Source organism: Heloderma suspectum, chromosome 15 (assembly GCF_057233095.1).
Source record: "Heloderma suspectum isolate Gila_16-S chromosome 15, 16-S_ref, whole genome shotgun sequence".
Lineage (NCBI taxonomy): Eukaryota > Metazoa > Chordata > Lepidosauria > Squamata > Helodermatidae > Heloderma > Heloderma suspectum.
In genome coordinates this window covers 4,171,420-4,189,350 of record NC_139472.1, presented here as the reverse complement: position 1 = coordinate 4,189,350, position 17,931 = coordinate 4,171,420, and the positions used below count along the sequence as shown (strand labels likewise).

At 50.8% G+C, this 17,931-nt stretch overlaps 1 protein-coding gene across 3 annotated transcripts in view; it reads left to right on the top strand.

Moving 5' to 3' along the window:
* Positions 1-17,931, top strand: part of PUSL1 (pseudouridine synthase like 1) — a 58,929-nt gene that overhangs the window by 21,842 nt on the left and 19,156 nt on the right. For 2 of the 3 annotated variants that reach the window (XM_084821574.1, XM_084821573.1), the window contains exons 4-5: positions 9,662-9,811; positions 10,233-10,406. In XM_084821574.1, the coding sequence (XP_084677700.1) occupies positions 9,662-9,811; positions 10,233-10,406 (324 nt within the window). Of the gene's footprint in view, positions 1-9,661; positions 9,812-10,232; positions 10,407-14,237; positions 14,263-17,931 lie in introns of all 3 variants that reach the window. The other variant, XM_084821576.1, reaches the window with a different exon arrangement.

Genomic DNA, 17,931 nt, shown 5'->3' with positions numbered 1-17,931 from the left:
ACAACTCCCAGCATGCCCCATAAACCTCCGAACTTGGAGGCTTGTGGGCATCGCCACAGGACCGTGCGCTAAATGTAAGAAACAAAGGTACCAAAAACCGTTGACGCACGAATTCAGCCTTCCCCAAGCTGCGGCCCTCCAGATGTGCTGGACTACATCTGGAGGGCCACAGATGTGCCTTTGTTTCTTACATTTAGCGCACAGTCCTGTGGCGATACCCATAAGCCTCCAATTTCAGAGGTTTATGGGCATCCTATGCAGAGAGGGAGGAGCAGTGGAGGCAATCTCGCTTCTTCACCTGTCTAGCTGGGGTGTGGCGGAGCGGGAGGGAAGCAAGCTGGGGAGACCTCAGAATACGTCGTAGCCCGGCTTCCCTAGTCCCCTCCCCGCCACCAGTACGCCCCCTTTACCCCCTTTGCAACCTTGGAGAGGCAGCTGGCGCGGTTATTTCCGTGCCGGCTGTGAGGTGGAGGTCATGGGGAGCACGGATTCCCTGTTCCACGGTCGGAACACTGTCCCCGACCTCGGATCCAGGAATCTGATTTATCCTATAGCCACCCCCAGACTCTGTTTAGGTTCCATAGGATTGCTCCCTTAAACAATGTAAGGAAAGTACAATGTAAGGGGAAAGCAAAATGTCTCGGGGCATCCCTGAAACAGCCTGTTCCATTTCTGCCTGGCCTTAGGCTTAAGTCTGTGTGTGAATAATTGACTGGAACATGAGAAGGCCTGGCTCCTAAAAACCGTGTGGCTAGGGGCTGGCTCTCTTCCTCCTCCTCCTCCTCATTCAGTTTATTACTCACCCTGTAGCCAAAGCTCTTGGTGCAACATACAAAATAAAAGCAAATATACAATAAAGCCAATGATAAAACAACATTAAAACAACTTTTTAAAAGCAGCAACAGTCCTTTAACAACAAGATCAGCCTCAGATGTTCTTCTCTCTGTCCCATCAGCCAGGACAGCTAGACTGGTGAGGACGAGGGAGAGGGCTTTCTCTGTGGTGGCCCCCACTCTGTGGAACTCCCTCCCTAGGGAACCCTGCCATGCCCCCTCTTTAATGAGCTTCCGCCATGCATTAAAAACATGGTTGTTCAAGCAGGCATCTGGGGTGGGTTAGGGTATTTTTAGAAATATGATGTTTTTAAATGTAGAATTTTATTGTTTTAAATTGTTTTTATTATTGTACATCACCCAGAGTGGCTGAGTGACCAATAAATTTAATAAATAATAAAATAATAATTAAAATAATTTTAAAAGAAGAGATGAATATCCAAGCAGCTAAAACACGGGAACAGAGGATTTCAAAACTCAGCATTAAACAGATTGTTAAAAATAAAACAAGCGCTAATTAAATATTGAAAATGAAATGTTGAAAAATTAAAATTAAAAATGTAAAGAAGCAGCAGTTAATTCCTTTAAAAGGCCTGGGGGAATTCAAAGGCCTGCCTCCACTTCCTCACAATTCCTCTGTTTCGAATTTTAGATTGTAAGCTCCTCGGAGCAGAGTGCTGTCCGCTGGTCCCCGGTTAAGTGCCATCTGCATTGGTGGTGCTCCATAAACAGTGACCACCGCCAGCGTCCTCTCTCTCCGCCAGCCATCCAGCGGCATGAAACGTTTAAACAAAAGGCATGTTAGGGAGCCCAATAAACTCCCATCTCTTCATGGGACACACACACAAGCCCTCCCACCCTGCTCTGTGAAGAGAATAGCAAACGTTTTTGCCCGCTGACTCTCCCATCTCTTTCCCTCCGCCCATTTGCTTTATTCCCTAATCTCCGCTTTGTTCACGCAGTCCAGCTTGCATGCAGACGCTGCAAGTTCTAGGGCTAGCAGGGGGGTGACGTCTCCTCCTCTGCGTTCGGCTCTTTTCCCTGCTCTTTGTTGGGCTGAAAAAACCTTTCCGTTCACGCCTTGAAAAGTAGCATAAATGTTTAAATTTCTCTTTTTTTTTAATCCCTCTCTCTGTTTCTTGAGGCTGAACAGACTCAAGAGGTGTTCCAAAATACAAGAACTATAAAAGCTCTCCTGGATTGGATCAGAGGCCTACCTGGGCCAGTGTCCTGTTCTGCACAGTGGTTGTCCAGATGTCTGTGGGAAACCCACAAGTAGGGCATGAGTGCAACAGCACCCTCCCACCCAGGTGCCCCAGCAACTGGTGCTGAGAGGCATGCTGTCTTCCGATCCTGTGGTAAAATGTAGTCATCTAATAGCCATGGATAGCTTTATCCTCCGTAATTTTGTCTTATCCTCTTTTAAAGCCATCCAAGTTGGTGGCCATCACTACATCTTGTGGTAGCAAATTGAGAGCCTTCTCCTCCATGAATGTGTCCAATCCCCTTTTAAAGCCATCCAATTTGGTGGCCATCTCTACGTCTTGTGGTAGCAGATTCCGTAGTTTGACTCTGCGCTGTGTGAAAGAGGACTTCCTTTTATCCGTCCTGAAACTCCCACCAACCAGCTTCATGGGAGGACCCCATTGAGTTCTGTTATTATGGGAGAGGGAGAAAAATGTCTCCCTCTCCACTTTCTCCACACCAGGCATCATTTTGAACACTTCTGTCATGTCTCCCCTTAGTCGCCTTTTCTCCAAGCTAAACAATCCCAGCTGCTGTAACCTTTCCTCATTGGAGAGGTGCTCCATCACAGTTAAACCATGGAATTCACTTGGAATCATAGATCATAGAATCATAGGATGGGAAGGGGCCTACAAGACCATCAAGTCCAACCCCCTCTGCTCAGTGCAGGAAGCCTGATTCCCAGGCAGTCTCCAATCCAAGTACTAACCAGGGCTGACCCTGCTTAGCTTCCGGAATCAGACAAGATTGGGCGCATGCAGCCCTTTGCTCAACGTCATAGAATCATAGGGTGGGAAGGGGCCTTTAAGACTATCGAGTCCAACCCTCTGCTCAGTGCAGGAAGCCTGATTCCCAGGCAGTCTCCCATCCAAGGATCAGCCAGGGCTGACCCTGCCTAGCTTCCGAGATCAGACGAGATCGGTCACATCCGGGCTTGCAGACTTCCACAAGATGTAGTGAGGGCCACCAATTTGGATGGCTTTAAAGGGGGGTTAGACAACTTCCTGGAGGAAAAGGCCTTCAATGGCTACTAGTCCTGATGGCGATATGCTACCTCCAGGATCAGAGGCAGTGAGCCTGTGTATACCAGTTGCTGGGGAACATGGGCAGGAGGGTGCTGTTCCACTCGTGTCCTGCTTCTGGGTTCCGGTTGTGTGTTCCTAAGCAAGCTTTTTGTCCATGCGAGGAGGAAAGCAAATCGTTCCCTTTAGGACAAACCACATATTACAGACGAGCTCAGAGAATTGTGGTTAGTTCTAACCTAAGTTAGCTGAAATCCGGGATGTATGGATTTTGTAATATCTGTTCCATCTGCATTTCGCAGATTGACCCATACCTTTCATTCCACCGTCCGCTCATGGACAGAATCGGATTTCTTCCGATATCCCAAATTGGTGCAAATCTGCATTTGTGCAAATCTCCGCCCCGCCGCCACGCCCATGGGCATTTTCATGCTTTAGCCTGTGGGGGAAATGTGCATTGTCGGCTGGTGTTTTTTTTATTTTATGTGTTTTTCTATGACTACATTTGCATAAAATTCTGGGAAGTAAAAAAAATGGTTTAGAAGTCCATGGAATCCATGCCACTTGGGAAAAGCCAGTCCGCTGGTCTTCATAGAAAGCCAAACTAATTTGGTTCTGCTATGGATTTTTCCGACATCCCTAATGGAAACCAGCCAGGATCAAACAGTCGAGTCAGATTATGGCTTATGAGTTAGTTTGGCTAGTAACTCTTTGGAGGTAAATAAGGAGAATCCTTGTATGCAGCTGGATGTATAAGGATCGGTGGATTACATGTCTGAACGTAGTTGGTGCGCTAATTGTTATTTTTAAAATGCTAACCCTACCCTTTCTCCGAGAAGTTTGGGGTGGCATATGTGGTTATCCCCCTGCAACTGGTCCAAGCTCCCCTTGTGAACTCTATGGTTGAACGGGGATTTGAGCTCGGGTCTCGGCAGTCTGAGTCCAGCACTCTCCGCGCCACTCCAGTCTTCCCCAGCCTGGTGCGCTCCTATCAGCCCCAAACAGCATGGCCAGTTGTTAAGGACAGACGTTCTGGTCCAAAAAGTTTGGGAGGCACCAGGCTTGAGAAAGCTGCACGAAGCCACTCTGGCTCACTAATCCCACACTGGCATGCGAAGAGGGCATCTCGGGAAGCCTGGCACCAGGGGTTGACATGATAGGGCACTTGCCAAGGCACGCACCCAAGCGGGAGGGCTTCTGCTGATACCCAGAGCCCCCTGTTTTTCCTTCTCCTCCTTGCTGTTGCCTCCTGTTTACCTGCCCTGCCCAAGCGTGCCAGGGGGGATTAATATCTTCCACTCATCTCCTACTGGGCAGTGGTGTGGATAACGTCCTCACTGGCCAGCAGCTAAGGCCTGTGAGGCACAAGGCCTAACATGTGGCAGCACGCGGGGGGATTGCATTTTCTTCCGCCGCTTGTTATCCTGGCTGCCATTTTCTGAAAATACTTTCTGTTTGAATGGCAAAAGGCCGCTCAGCTGCTTTCCATTTCGAGGCGAGGGCTTGACAAAAAGCGTCTGCCAAGAGGAGCCCGGCTGCCTCCCTTCTGTAAATATTGCCGTGAGGAGAAGGCTTCCTTCTGACGGAGAAGGGAAGGGGGGGGGGTCACCACAAGCCAGCCCTTTCAAGTGGCTTGGCGTGAGTGTCTTATTGTTGACGGAGCTTGGAGAGCGAAACGGGATTCCAGGCTTCGCTGTTCCCTCTCCGTCCACCTCACGGCAGGCCCCCATTTCTTCACAGGAGATTTTCACGCCGCGAAGCGGGCCGCAGCGGAGCTGCGTCAGAGCGCTTTGCTTTGGGTGTCTTGTGCAGCTGTGTTCCCCTGATGCATCTGCGATGTGCCTCGTGGTCTTCGCTTTCTCCAAAATGAAGGAATTGAAGCCCCCGCCTCCGCAAAACTGCCGAGTCTGGTGAGGGGCCTCAGTAGGCCACCGTTCGCATGGTCTGGGCTCACGAGCGCAGGGCCACCTGACCCCAGCGACGACGGGCAAAGAATGAGAGTGATAATAAGACTTCTTCCTCCCCACCTGGGTCTCTGGCATAGTTTATCCAACTTTTTTTTTTTAAGTCGTTTATGTAACATCTTAACAAAAAAGCGACCAGACCCATCGTCCCCCCTCCCCTCGACTTCTGGGAGTAGGTGTGTTGAGACTTGGATTCTGCCCACGTTGAAGCAGATTCCATGACAACGGCTGGAAACCATAATGGAAAATTAAATGTCAGACAGATCCACCCATCTCTTGAGCTGTCCGGGCTGTCAAAGTAAGGCCCAAATGCAGCAGAACTTTGATGGCATGCTGTGTGCATTTTGTAATTATCCCCAGGGCTGCTCGGGCCGGTATAGAATCATAGAATCATAGGGTGGGAAGGGGCCTACAAGGCCATCGAGTCCAACCCCCTGTTCAGTGCAGGAACCCCGATTCCCAGGCGGTCTCCCCTCCAAGTACTAGCCAGGGCTGACCCTGCTTAGCTCCCGAGATCAGGCACATCTAGCCCTTTGCTTGCTTATGTTGTAGTGGTGAGAGTGTTGGAGTGGGGAGTCCCGAGTTCAAGTCCTCACTCTCTACGTGACTTTGGGCCAGTCACCGACTCTCAGCCTAACCAACCTCACAGGGTTGTTGTGAGAATAAAATGGAGAGGAGGAGGATCGTGTAAGCTGCCTTGGGCTCCTTGGAGGAAAAACAGCGGGATATAAACGTAACAAATAAAATAATCAATAGGGCAAAGGGGTGGACTTACCAGGAGCAGCTACTGTACTCCGGAATGCCAGCCCATCTACCATGCTGTGTGTTCTAGCAGCTCGGGTACTGAGCACTACGATTTGCCAGGATTTGGTAACCAGCAGGAAGGGTTGGGCCAAGGGTGTAGAACCTCTGGCCCGTAGGCCTAATTTGGCCCGCAGGCCTGTTCCAGCCCGCAGAGGCTTGTGCACGTCCTGTGAGTCCTGCCCACTTGTCTCCCCGAGCCCTGCCCCGGGGGGGTTGGGGAGGGTGGGGCGAGGTCATCCAGCCCCCATCCCAAAATGGTTCTGCACCCTTGGGTTGGAGGGTGATTTGTTTCGCTTGTAGAGAAGAACTGAATAGGCATCAGATGCCTTGCAGAGCTGGAACCCTCTTGTTCAGTACTGTCTACCCTGCCTGGCAGCAGCTCTCCATGGTTTCAGGCAGGGGTCTTTCCAAGCCCTCCCTGGAGATGCCGGGCACTGAGCTTGGGACTTTCTGCAGGCAAAACCTGTGTTGTGCCACTGAGCTAGGTGGTAAAGCACAGGGGTGTTTCAGCTAGAGGGAACGGATGGTGTGCTGTGGAGAAGGGGGCACAGGGAGTGGGGAGCTGAGCTGTGTCCAGGTGAGGAATGGAGACAGCAGCGGGGAAAGGGCTTTTGGCTGAATCGGGCCAAGGCTCATTGCTACTGGTCGCCTGGCACCAACCCTTGAATTGCCATAGGCGAGTGGCTATTTTACAACCCTGACGTCTTTTACCTATACCCGCTTATCCTCTAGCGTGTTCTTGCTGCATGTTGTATGACAGAGCGGGGCCATCATCTAGATGTCTTTGGTGGCTCCCCCCCCACTTGGCCCCCCTCCGGCAACATTAACTTGGTGCTTTATATACACTAAAAGGATTTTACGCGGCCCGTGGTCCTGTTATTTCCCAGAAGCTAATCTGGCCGCCGGGGCTTAGCAGCCACCTCCTTGGGCCGTCTTGCTCCACTTTTGTTGTGACTGCCATGCAGGCTCTTAAAAAGGCCCCAGCCTACATGCAGCCAACTTGTTACCATGGCAATCAGAGTCAAGTGGGACCAATAAACTTACCCTCCTGTTCGGGCTCAACAGAAACGTGTGCTGCTATTCGGGTGGAAAAGAAGCCAGAACATCTGCCTAGATTCCCCTCTTTTGACTCTCTCTTGCTCGGGAGAAGCCTTTCTAGGACTTGGGCTGTGGCCAGGATGGAGTAAAGGGGGGTCTGTGGGAAACTGGCCGCCTTCCAGGGGGCTATTCCAGGCGCCTTTCCTTTAAACACACACACAAGTCCCTAGAACAGGGGTGCAGAACCGCTTTTAGCCCAAGGGCCAAATGCCACTTCGGAGAAGTTCTCGGGGGCCGCATTTCAGTGGTGGGCGGGGCTGAAGCAAAAGGGGCGGGGTGAAGAATACTAGCATATTTTTCACCCTGCCAGTGTGAAAAAGAGAGCCAGCGTGGTGCAGTGGCGAGAGTGTTGGACTGGGAGCCGGGAGATCTGGGTTCTAGTCCCCACTCGGCCATGGAAGCTCACTGGGTGACTTTGGGCCAGTCACAGACTCTCAGCCCAGCCCACCTCACAGGGCTGTTGTGAGGATAAAAAGGAGAGGAGGAGGATCACGTAAGCCGCCTTGAGTTCCTTGCAAGAGGAAAAAGGCGGGATATGAATGCAATAAATAAAGAAATATTTTAGTGTGAAGTTCTTAATGCTAGTAATGAAGCCGTAGTGGAGAGCTTCGGCTATGGGGCAGTATAGAAATTAATATTAATAATAATTAATTTCAACTTTTTAGAACCAGGGTGGGGCAGGGGGGGCACAGAAAAGCCAGGAAAACCACCAAACACTAGAAAGTCAGACAAAAGGGTAGATACTGTGGCCGTTTGGGGATCCCTGGAGGGCCCTATTGTCCTGCTCCAGACCTCGCCTTGGCTCTTTGCAAGCAAATACAGGGAGCAACGCGATAGAATCGTCAATCTGGCGAGCAAATGGTGAAGCACACAGATTTCAGTCCAAGGAGGTTTAGGCTAAGGCAGGAGTGGTCAAAGGAACAGGCAAGAGGCCAGACACAGTAAATCAGTCCGGGATGTTACTGAGCTCAGAAACAGGGTCAAGAAACAGTCCGGGGTCAGCAGCACGGAGCATCTATCGCAAGGCAAGGCACAGGAGACGAGCTGGCGGATACTGGAACCAGCAGACACGTTATTTCCAGCAGCTCTCAAGTTACCAGTGGGAGCTGATGTAAGCTACAGCTACTAGAACCCCACCCAGGGCTCGGTTGCATCCTGTAGTGGCTTGTCAGATGGCCTCCTCGTGAGGAGAGCCTGACTCACGAGTAGTCCTCTTCCGTAAGCGAGCACTCCTTCGCCTGGCCACCACTTTGTCATCAACCTTAAAGAGCTGGCGTTCTCTCGGGGGCTAGGTGGCCTTCCTCCTCGGAAGCCAAACTCTTCACCTCCCTTGGAGGCAGATTCGAAGGCTCACATCGTTTCATGTTCCTGCCATTGAAAAGAAGAATGCCCTGCATGTAGAAAGCTAGCAGGTCAAGGGGAAGGATGGCTGAGCTCAGCCTTCATGTACCTGGTTCCATGTAGATGTGTTGGACTGCAGCTCCTATAAACCCCAGCCAGCACCCTCTCAAGAGCTCCCCCCACCAGCACAACACAGCAGCAGGGCCAGCTTACCACATTGCAAAGTAAGGGTGCAATCCTGTGCATGTTTAGACAGGGAAATGTCCTACCTGCCTGGGGCATGCTGGGAGTTGTAGGACTTTTTTCTGTCTAAACATGCATAGGATTGCAGCCTAAATGTAGCCTCTGTTTGCAGTCTTCAGGTCCAGAAACTTGCTCTCTTTTTTTTAGGGAAAAACAAGCCCTGAATGCCACAATTCCCAGGTTGCCAAATCCACCACCAATCCACCCCCACCCCGCCCCCCTGTGCTGGCTGGGGAATGCTGGGAGTTGTAGAACATTTTGTGTCTAAACATGCATAGGATTGCGCCCTCAGTGAAGTGTTACACGTTCCCATCTGAAGAGGGGGTCCCCACTAAGACCACGACATCCCAAATCTCACATCCCCTAACTGCACCACTGATTCCCACGAGTGCCGAACGGCGATCGGGATGTCCTGATTGCTGTGCTGGAACTGAGCGTGTGGCCCGGCTAATTGTGCGTTGTGGCTGCAGAGGGGATGTTAAGAGTGGCGTCTCTCACTGAGGCAGAATGGTGTAGGCACCACTGAAGACCCTCAGGCACAGGGGCCCGGTGTGGACTCCCCAGTAGCCCATGCCCCCTTTCTCCCAGCCACCGATCGGTTGGAGGCTCCCTGGCCCATGTGCCATCCCCGTCCCCCCCGTCCCATTCTAAAATCCCCCTCCAAAGGCTTTGTTACTGGCGGAAGGAGCTTTAAGCTAAAATAGACCAGCATTTTTAGAATTTGGCCCCGCCCCTTTGTCTCTGGTCCTGCCTGCCACTGGAATGCAGTCCTGAGAACTATATGGACCAACGCTCTGACCCAAAACAAGGCACCTTCCCATGTTTCTAGTCCTCAGGTGTGCCCCCTTCAGCCCAGGGTCGCTGTGGTTGGTTGCTGGACCCTTGAAACTCAGGAAGTCCTGCTCTGCCAGGAATGGACAGCTAGCCAGGCTCTGGGGCTTCTGTTAGGCCCCCCCAATCCAGGAGCTTCACATTTACCTGCCAGTCACAGGGAGAGATGTTATGTATTACTCCTCCTTGCATCCGAAGAGGGTTTTAAGGCCTGAGCGCTCACATTGACATCATCACCCACGTTTTGGGTAATTGTACTTTGTTTTCCCTTTCTCGACAGTGTCCTGGCTGCCCGCTGCGTCCCCGAAACCTTCCACGCCCGCTTCTCAGCCAGGTCGAGGACGTACGTGTACCGTGTGGCAACAGGGTGCTCACATCCGTCTGAGCTGCCTGTCTTTGAAAGGAACCTCTGTTGGGCCACATGTCGAGGGTGAGTTTGGGAATCTGACGAGATGTCCCCCCCCAGCATACATTTGAACACTTTTATTTGTTTGTTTATTTACAGCACGTTTACTCCACTCTTCTGCCAAAAGAAAGCCCACAGAGTGGCTTATGAAGATTAGTAATAAGAGTCCCTTCCCTCAGATTTTCCATCTGAAAGACATGACACAAAAGGAATAGACACACCTTGGAGGGCTCCTTTAGAGTTCTGACTTGAAACCCAGAGCCATCAGCCTCCGCTGTGTTAAAGCAGCCTTCTTCAACCTGGCTCACTCCAGACTTTCCGGATTTATGCTCCCGTCATCCTCGGCCAGCGTGGCCAAAAGGCTTTGAGGCTGATCCCCTGTCAAACCCTGAGGAAGGGGGTAGATCCCCTCTGAAACGTCACACCTTCCGTCTTTTTGTTTCAGCCATTTGAACTTGCTGGCCATGCGGGAGGCGGCGGCATTCCTTCTGGGCACCCATGACTTCAGCACCTTTCGCTCGGCCGCCGCAGAACTCCCCGCGAAAAACCCGGTCAAGACCCTCGCCTGGGTGGACGTCAGGCCTGCGTCTGGCTTCCTGTCGCAGCACAGCAAGAACAGGTGCGAACAAAGGCTCCCTTGACCAGGTGGTGTGTGTCCTTTGCACTTTCCCCCCACCCAAAAAAGCATAATTCTGCACCATTTCCCTCTTCCTCCCTCCCATATTTTCTTCCATAATGGGGGAAGAGTTATGCAGGGGATAGGAGTAGAGAAAGAGGCCTTTGATCAAGTCAAGACCATTAGTCCATCTAGATTGGAATTGTTTGGCAGCAGCAAGAATTTTGCCACAGGATCCGTGTTTCCCAATCTATGGCCCTCCCATCATCCTTCACCACTGGCCATGTGGGCTGCTCATGATGGGCTCAGGAGTGTCTGCGCATCTGAAGTTTGGAAGCACTGTGACCAGACCAAAAATGTGTGTGCATTAACACTGCCCTTTGGCCTCTGGGACTCTTGTTCAGCCCCCAGTCTGGCTTTTTGGGAACATAACAATTGCCTTGGTAGATCACATCCGAAATAAATCCAGAACAGCGGCCTGTTTTTCACAGGGGCCAGCCAGTGCCCTCTGGGAAGCTCATAAGTGGGACGTCCCCTATTGCTAGTCCTCAGCATCTAATATTAAAAGGTATACTGCCTCTGTACATGGGGGTTCTAGCTGGCTATGGTGGCCTAGCCGCCACCACCCCCAATCTTCCAGAAACCGTCCAATGCATCTGAAAAAGCCAGCAGCCCTCACCGCTTCATGCAGCATTGAGTTCTGCAAATTGTTAATTTGTTTCGGAGTATTTCTAAAGTGCTTTCCTCTAGAGATTCCAAAGTGGTGTACACCATTCATAGAAACCAAAAAATGAAGACCAATACATGGAATATGTCGTCTCTACGTGAGATGGTAGGCTACAGTACACGAGGAATTAGCTACTGTGTGAAAAAGTGTTTCCTTTTGCCTGCCTTGAATCTACTGCCGGTCGGCTTCAAGGGGCAAGTTTTAGTATTAAGACAGGAAAAACTTGTCTCTTTCTGTTCAAAACTATGAATCTCCTCTATATCTCTCCTCATGTCTCTAAACTACAACGCCCTAAATCAGGAATGTGAGGTCTGTGGCCCTCCAGATATTTTTGTGCGCATTTATCTAGATCGCATTTTTGTAGGCATTTTTCTGAATATACACGTTTTTCTGTGCGCTTTTTTTTTTTGCAAGCAGTTTTCCCTAACATGTGTATTTCTTGGTGCGCACTTCGCCCTATTGCATGCGCTTTTGTGCTCAATCTCCCCTGCTGTGCGCATTTTTTGTGCGTGTGTTTTGATCTGCACGCTGCATTTGCAGCCCTTGGGAAGGTGCGAGTATCGCCAAATTCTGCTTCATGGGAAGTTCCAGGGAGCATGAATTCATAAAATGCAAAGGCTATGAATTCCTCGTCTGCCCCAAGATGGGGGCTGTAGTCAGGGGCGGTGTCGAGGGTAGGCATGTTTGGGCACCTGCCCAGGGCCCGCACCCCAGCAGGGGCCCCCTGACAAGAGCCCCCTGGAGTTGCTCCTGCTCTTCTCCATTGCAACCTGGTTGTCTACCTGCCTCTCGCTTTCGCCCAGGCAACGGTGGCGGTGAGAAGGAGGACAGGAGATGCCATGGTCTGCTTGCTCCCTGGCTCTCCTCCACCTGTCCGGCAAGCAAGTGGCGGCCATGATGAGGAAGAGGAGAGGAGCAAGAGCGGCTGGTGACAATGGCGGTGAGAAGGTAGACACACTGAGGGAGGGGGCCCATGGCGGGTGTCTTGTCCAAGGGCCCCCCAAAACCAGGAGCCCGCACTGTTTGAAGTCCAGCATTGTCTGGCCGTCCACAGGTCGCTCAGCCCTAAGAGCTTCCATTTCCCTCATCAACATCCTGGCAAAATTGCGAGGAAAACCGGGCAGCGAAAGGCGGTGTTTCTGGTCCACCGGAGCCCTTTTCTCCACAAAACCACCTCGGCGCTTGCCGACAGGACCTTCCAGCTTCCCGGGTTGCTGAGCGACGCTCCGCTTCAGGGGAAAGGCCTCTTTTAACAGCTGCCCCTGAAACGCGATTCGAGCCGCCCGATTTGGGAGCCGGGCGCGTCGTCTGGAGGGGCGGCCAGATACAAGCGGGCGTGGGGAGAGCATGATCTAAGCGAGAAGGACGCTGCGTAATGCCTCCTGGGAGCGCAGCGGCCAAAAATGAAAGGGAAATGCACTCGGCTTAAGAAAGCGCAGGGGCCCTTTTCCTTGAGGTACCAAAAGATAAGCGTGTCGCAGAGTTATTCCGTATGATCTCTTCTGCTTCCAAGATCCTTGGTTTTCAAGGAGCCTGGGACTGCGCTGTCTGTGTTTCATGGCTTGTTTGGGGGTTTGGGGGCAAGGCCGGGAGGAGATGGAGGAAGGCGCCGGTCAGGGCAGAAGCGGAGGGGCCGTGAGCTGTCCCTGGTCCTGAAATGTGCCCCTGGCTTCTGACGCCCTCAGCTCTGATGCAGAAAGCTTCCCCAAGATGCTCCACACACCTTTTTCAAGCTTGTCACAACCCTAAGGACCAGAAACTTCCTTCTTTAAAAAAAAGAGAGGGGGGGAGAGGGGGTGTCAGGCAAAGATGTGGATGGTTATTTCAAATCCATATGAGACTTCTCATTTCTACAGCTAAACTTCTCCTACCTGGCTGTTTCTGTCTCTCTCCTCTCTCCTCCCCACCTTCAAAAAACATAACCCACTCCCCTTCTCGAATCCCAACCCTCTGCTTTCATGGCCTGTTACCCTCTCTGGTTATCCAATGTAGCTGTTCTTGCGTATGTTCTTATGCATTTGCGTAGTCGGAGGGATGTTATTTAACCCCTCAAGAGAAAGCTTTCCCCTTCCCTGTAGTAATCATCTAGAACGTGACATCCCTCGTTTCTGGGTTTGTTTGTTTTTTAAGTGAAGTTTACTCCCCTGGGAGGGCCTGATCCAAATTGTACCTCTGCCAGGAATTGACTAAGAGGCCGAAGGCAAATTCTCAGCTTGTCCTCCCTCCCCTGGTCCTTATTTGTAGCATAGGGATAATATTACCGCTGTACCTTATAAGGTTGTTGCAAGGGCAGTGCAAGGTACGTGAAGCAGTTTTTGGAGTGTTCAGAGTTGCTCTGTAAACCTGTATTTGGATATTTGAGCGAGCGCCTTCTCCCTTACCAACCTGTCTGGTCACTGAGATCATCTGATGAGGTGCTCCTAGTATGGACCTGTAGTCCGTTCAGAATCCACTCGGAGGGGAGCCTTCAGTGTATTGGCAACTCAAGTCCTACTTAGAGTAGACCCATTGAAATGAGCGGGACTTAAGGTAATCATAACTAACAAGTCCTATTCATTTCAGTGGGTCTACTCTAAGTAGGACTTGACTTGGATTCTACCCATTGGCTCCCTCCCTGCAGGGCTCCCTGCCTATCACAAGATGTAGCAGTGGTCACCAATTTGGATGGCTTTCAAAGGGGGCTAGAGAAATTCCTGGAGGAGAAGGCGATCCATGGCTACTAGTCCTCATGGCTCTGTGCTACCTCCAGTACCAGAGGCGATATGCCTGTGTATACCAATTGCTGGGGAACATGGGCAGGAGGGCGCTGTTGCACTCGTGTCCTGTTTGTGGTTTCCCGGTCGACAGCTGGTCAGCCACCAGGTGAGCAGAATGTTGGACTAGATGGACCCTTGGTCTGATCCAGCAGGGCTCTTCTGATGTTCTGATGTTCATGTCAAGCAGGCACCGATGCTGTTTTGTTCTCAGCACCTGCTGAAAACAGTTTTATTGAAGCAAGCCTTCCCTGACTGACCAGCCCCGGTTTTATCAGCACAATTTGATCTTAAATATCTTCATTCTGTATTTTCTCTGTCTTTTCATTGTTACCTGCTCGGGGACCTTACTAGATACAGAGCAGCATATATACATCACGTAAGTAAATAAATCATGCTGTTGTTGTTGGTAGTGACAAATGGTTCTGTGAGCCCGGCCTGGGTTTGGCTTCCTGAGGGGTTGACGTTTCTTTCCCACCCGCTCCCCGATCTCTGCTTCCGTGTCGCTGTGTGCTGTTTGGACAACTTCCATCCTTCCCATCAGCTGTGAGGTGCCATTTAGTCAAGAACAACTCATTTGCCTAGTCCAGTCTCAAGGGGAAGGAGAAGGAGACAAAGCCAGATTACCTCAGGGCCCATCTGTTTCCAGCCGAGCTCGCCCACCATTAAGATTGGCAGCTCTGGCCCTGTGCGTGAGCTCACCCTTACATGAAATCAGCTGAGGAAAGACTGTTTATTTGATATATATCAAATATATATATCCCACCTTTTTTCCTCCAAGGAGGCCAAGAGGGCATACCTAATCCCCCTCCTCCTCTCCATTTTATCTTCACAACAACCCCGTGAGGCAGGTGAGGCTGAGAGTCAGTCACTGGCGTCATGGCCGATCTCCCGAGTCCCAGTCCAACATTCTAACCACTGCATCACACTGCCTCTGTTTATGTAGTCTTGAAAGATTGCTAAAGGTGTTAGGCTCTTGCCTGTGCAAACTCAGTGCCATAGTTTGTTATTTATTTCTTACTTTTATATCCTGCCTTTCCTCCTAGGACCCCAAGGCAGTGTATGTGATCTTCCTCTTCATTTTGCCCTCACAACAACCCTGTGAGGTGGCTTAGGCTGAGAGTGAGTGACTGGCCCAAAGTCACCCAGTGAGATTCATGGCTGAGTGGGGACTTGAACCCAGGTCTCCTGAGTCCCAGTCTAACACTCTAACCACTACGCCACACTGGCTCTCAAAATTACAGTGTTTGGAACTTTCTGTTTTCAGGAGGAAGCATATAAAGGTGTGGGACATCACATTTTTCTGGACAGTGTCCAGAAAAAGTGGATCTTCATCTTTCATAGCACTGGAACCCAACGGGGTCATCCCATGAAGCAGGATAGTGAGGGAGTTGGGACAGAAAAAAAGGACTTCTTTGCACAGCGCATAGTTAGGAACATCTAACTATGAGAGCCAGCATGGTGTAGTGGCTAGAGTGTTGGACTGGGAGCTGGGAGATCCGGGTTCTAGTCCCCACTCAGCCATGGAAGCTCACTGGGTGACTTTGGGCCAGTCACAGACCTCAGCCCAGCTTACCTCACAGGGTTGTTGTTGTGAGGATAAAATGGAGAGGAGGAAAATGTAAGCCACCTTGAGTTCCTTGCAAGAGGAAAAAAGGCAAAATGCAATCAATCCAATCAATCAGCCTTGGACTGAGTCACACCCTTGGCCCATCTAGCCTAGTATTGTTGACATTGACTGGCAGCGGCTCTCCGGGTTTCAGGCAGGATTCTTTCCTAGCCCTACCGGGAAATACCAGAGATCGAACCTTTCTGCATGCAAAGCAGGCACTTTACCACTGAGCTACAGCTCCTTCCCTGTGGAACTCACTGCCACAAGATGGACTGATGGCCGCCACCTTGGATGTGAGGGAGGCTGGGCCAGGATTCAGTCCCCACCTCTGGCGGAAAGAGGGAAATGCAAGGAGATCCCTAGGCCAGAGTACATCAGGTAATAATCCCGGATGTGTATAAAAACGTCTGGGCCAGGCTCCCCCATTGGCCGGCTGTTGCGGCAAAGTTCTTTGCTTTGAGCCAGGCCCGACAGAGAAAGGTCTGCTTCCCTGCGGTGTTTTTATATTGCCAGCTGAGGCCTCACCCTGCCCACTTTACCCAGCATGCCCTGAGCTTCCTGGCCCTCCTCAGATAAAAGGCCATGAGGGAGCTTCCATGAGGGGAATTAGAAACTGTGCCCAGCCTAAGATGTTTTGCTGCCTGAGTCAAGCGACAAGGTGGTGTCCCATGCATAAGAAATCTAGCATGTCAGGGAGAAGGCTCAGCTAGAACCCTTCTCCCTGACATGCTAGCTTTCTATGTTCAGGGTTTAAAAAAAAATGTATGGAAGATCATTTAAGTATAAATGCCCCACCCTGCAGTATGAAGTGCCCTGAGGCAACTTGTTCGCCTCCGTGAAAACCAAGCCTTCCTCTTAACAGATTGGGCCCCGCAACACCTGATAAGAGCACATTTCATTCTTCTTCCCAGTCCTTAAATGTGGGGCTGTGAAGGATTTTGACCATCTGAACAGGATGCAGGGGGGAAGATGAGTAAGGCATTTTATTTTTCACCCACACGATCGCTATTGTTTGTCTCTCTTCTCCCCGCTTTGGCCTGCCAGGTTGTGGGAGAAAGAGCAGCTGTCTAAGGGAGCAATACGTGTTTCTTGTGATCAGAAACGGGGTTGAGTCATCACCGTAGAGTCATAGAGCTGGAAGAGGCGTCCCTGAAGGCCATCTAGTCCAGCCCCCTGCTCGTTGCAGGAAATGCAGAGCTAGAACATCCCCAGCCGATTACAGTCTGCCTCGCAGAGCACCTTCCTCAATACAGATAACTGGAGGAGGTCTTGCTGGTTGCACCATGACCTAAAGACCACCATCTTGCAGCAAGCGGGAAGCTGGCCTTCTCTGTGGTGGCACTTAGTATATGGAAATGATCTCCCCCCTGGTATCCTGGAGGCACCAGCTATAATATGTTCTAGGTGCCAGTTAAAGACCCATTTCCTTTGAGGCCTTCCCTGAGTGAGTATGCTGCCTAGTTCATTTGTGATTCTGTATTGCAGTGGTTTTTAATTGGTTTTAAGTGTTTTTATTAATGTTTTGTGTAAATACATAGAAATACTTTAAAAATACAATATTGTGCATGATGTAAAAACAGTTTAGCTACAAACATATAAACAAAGCAGACACACATATATACCCAAACAATATCCAATGATCTGTTTAAAACCTCTCATATGCTACCAAATCTTAACCTGGTGCCATAAAGATAACAATGTTGGTGTCAGGCGAGCCTTGCTGGGGAGTTCATTCCATAATTGGGGGGGCCACCACCGAGAAGGCCCTCTCCCTTTTTGCTGCCCTCTGAGCCTCCCTTGGAGGAGGCACCTGGAGGAAGGCCTTAGGTGATGAGCATAGTGTACAGCTAGGTTCTGAACCCCAGGTATGAGCATCATGCCTGAGGGAGGATTTGAACCCAGAGCCCCACTAGTCAACACCGGACACACTATCCACTGTGGGCAAAATATACGTTGGGATCTTCCATGTTGTTATTAGCTCTGATGGATGGATCCTCCATGTATAGAAGCGGTCTACATCTGGATTCCTAAAGGCTCAGTAGGAGCGGCAAGCCGTATATGAGGCTGGTCAGGGATATTTAGCTGGCCACTGTTAGAAACAGCCTCGGCATGGAGGAACCTTGGGTTTGATCCAGCTTTTTACATTAAGGGCAGATGTACTCCAACTCCCATCATCCCAAGTGCTGATGGGAGTTGGAGTCCAACATCTGCAGCGCCGTGGGGTTCTTTACCCTGCCTGACAGAAATAAGCACCTGAGGGATCAGACGGTTTTTGAAACCACTACGGTAAGGTATTTTGAGCCAGTCACTTCGAATCCACTCCGGCCAAAATCCAGGCTACTCTCCAGGCAGAAGACAAACTCGCCAGGTCTCCACCTTTGTGTGTGAGGGGGAACCGGCGGCCAGATTTGAGGCACCCCCGGAGTCCTCTGCGTG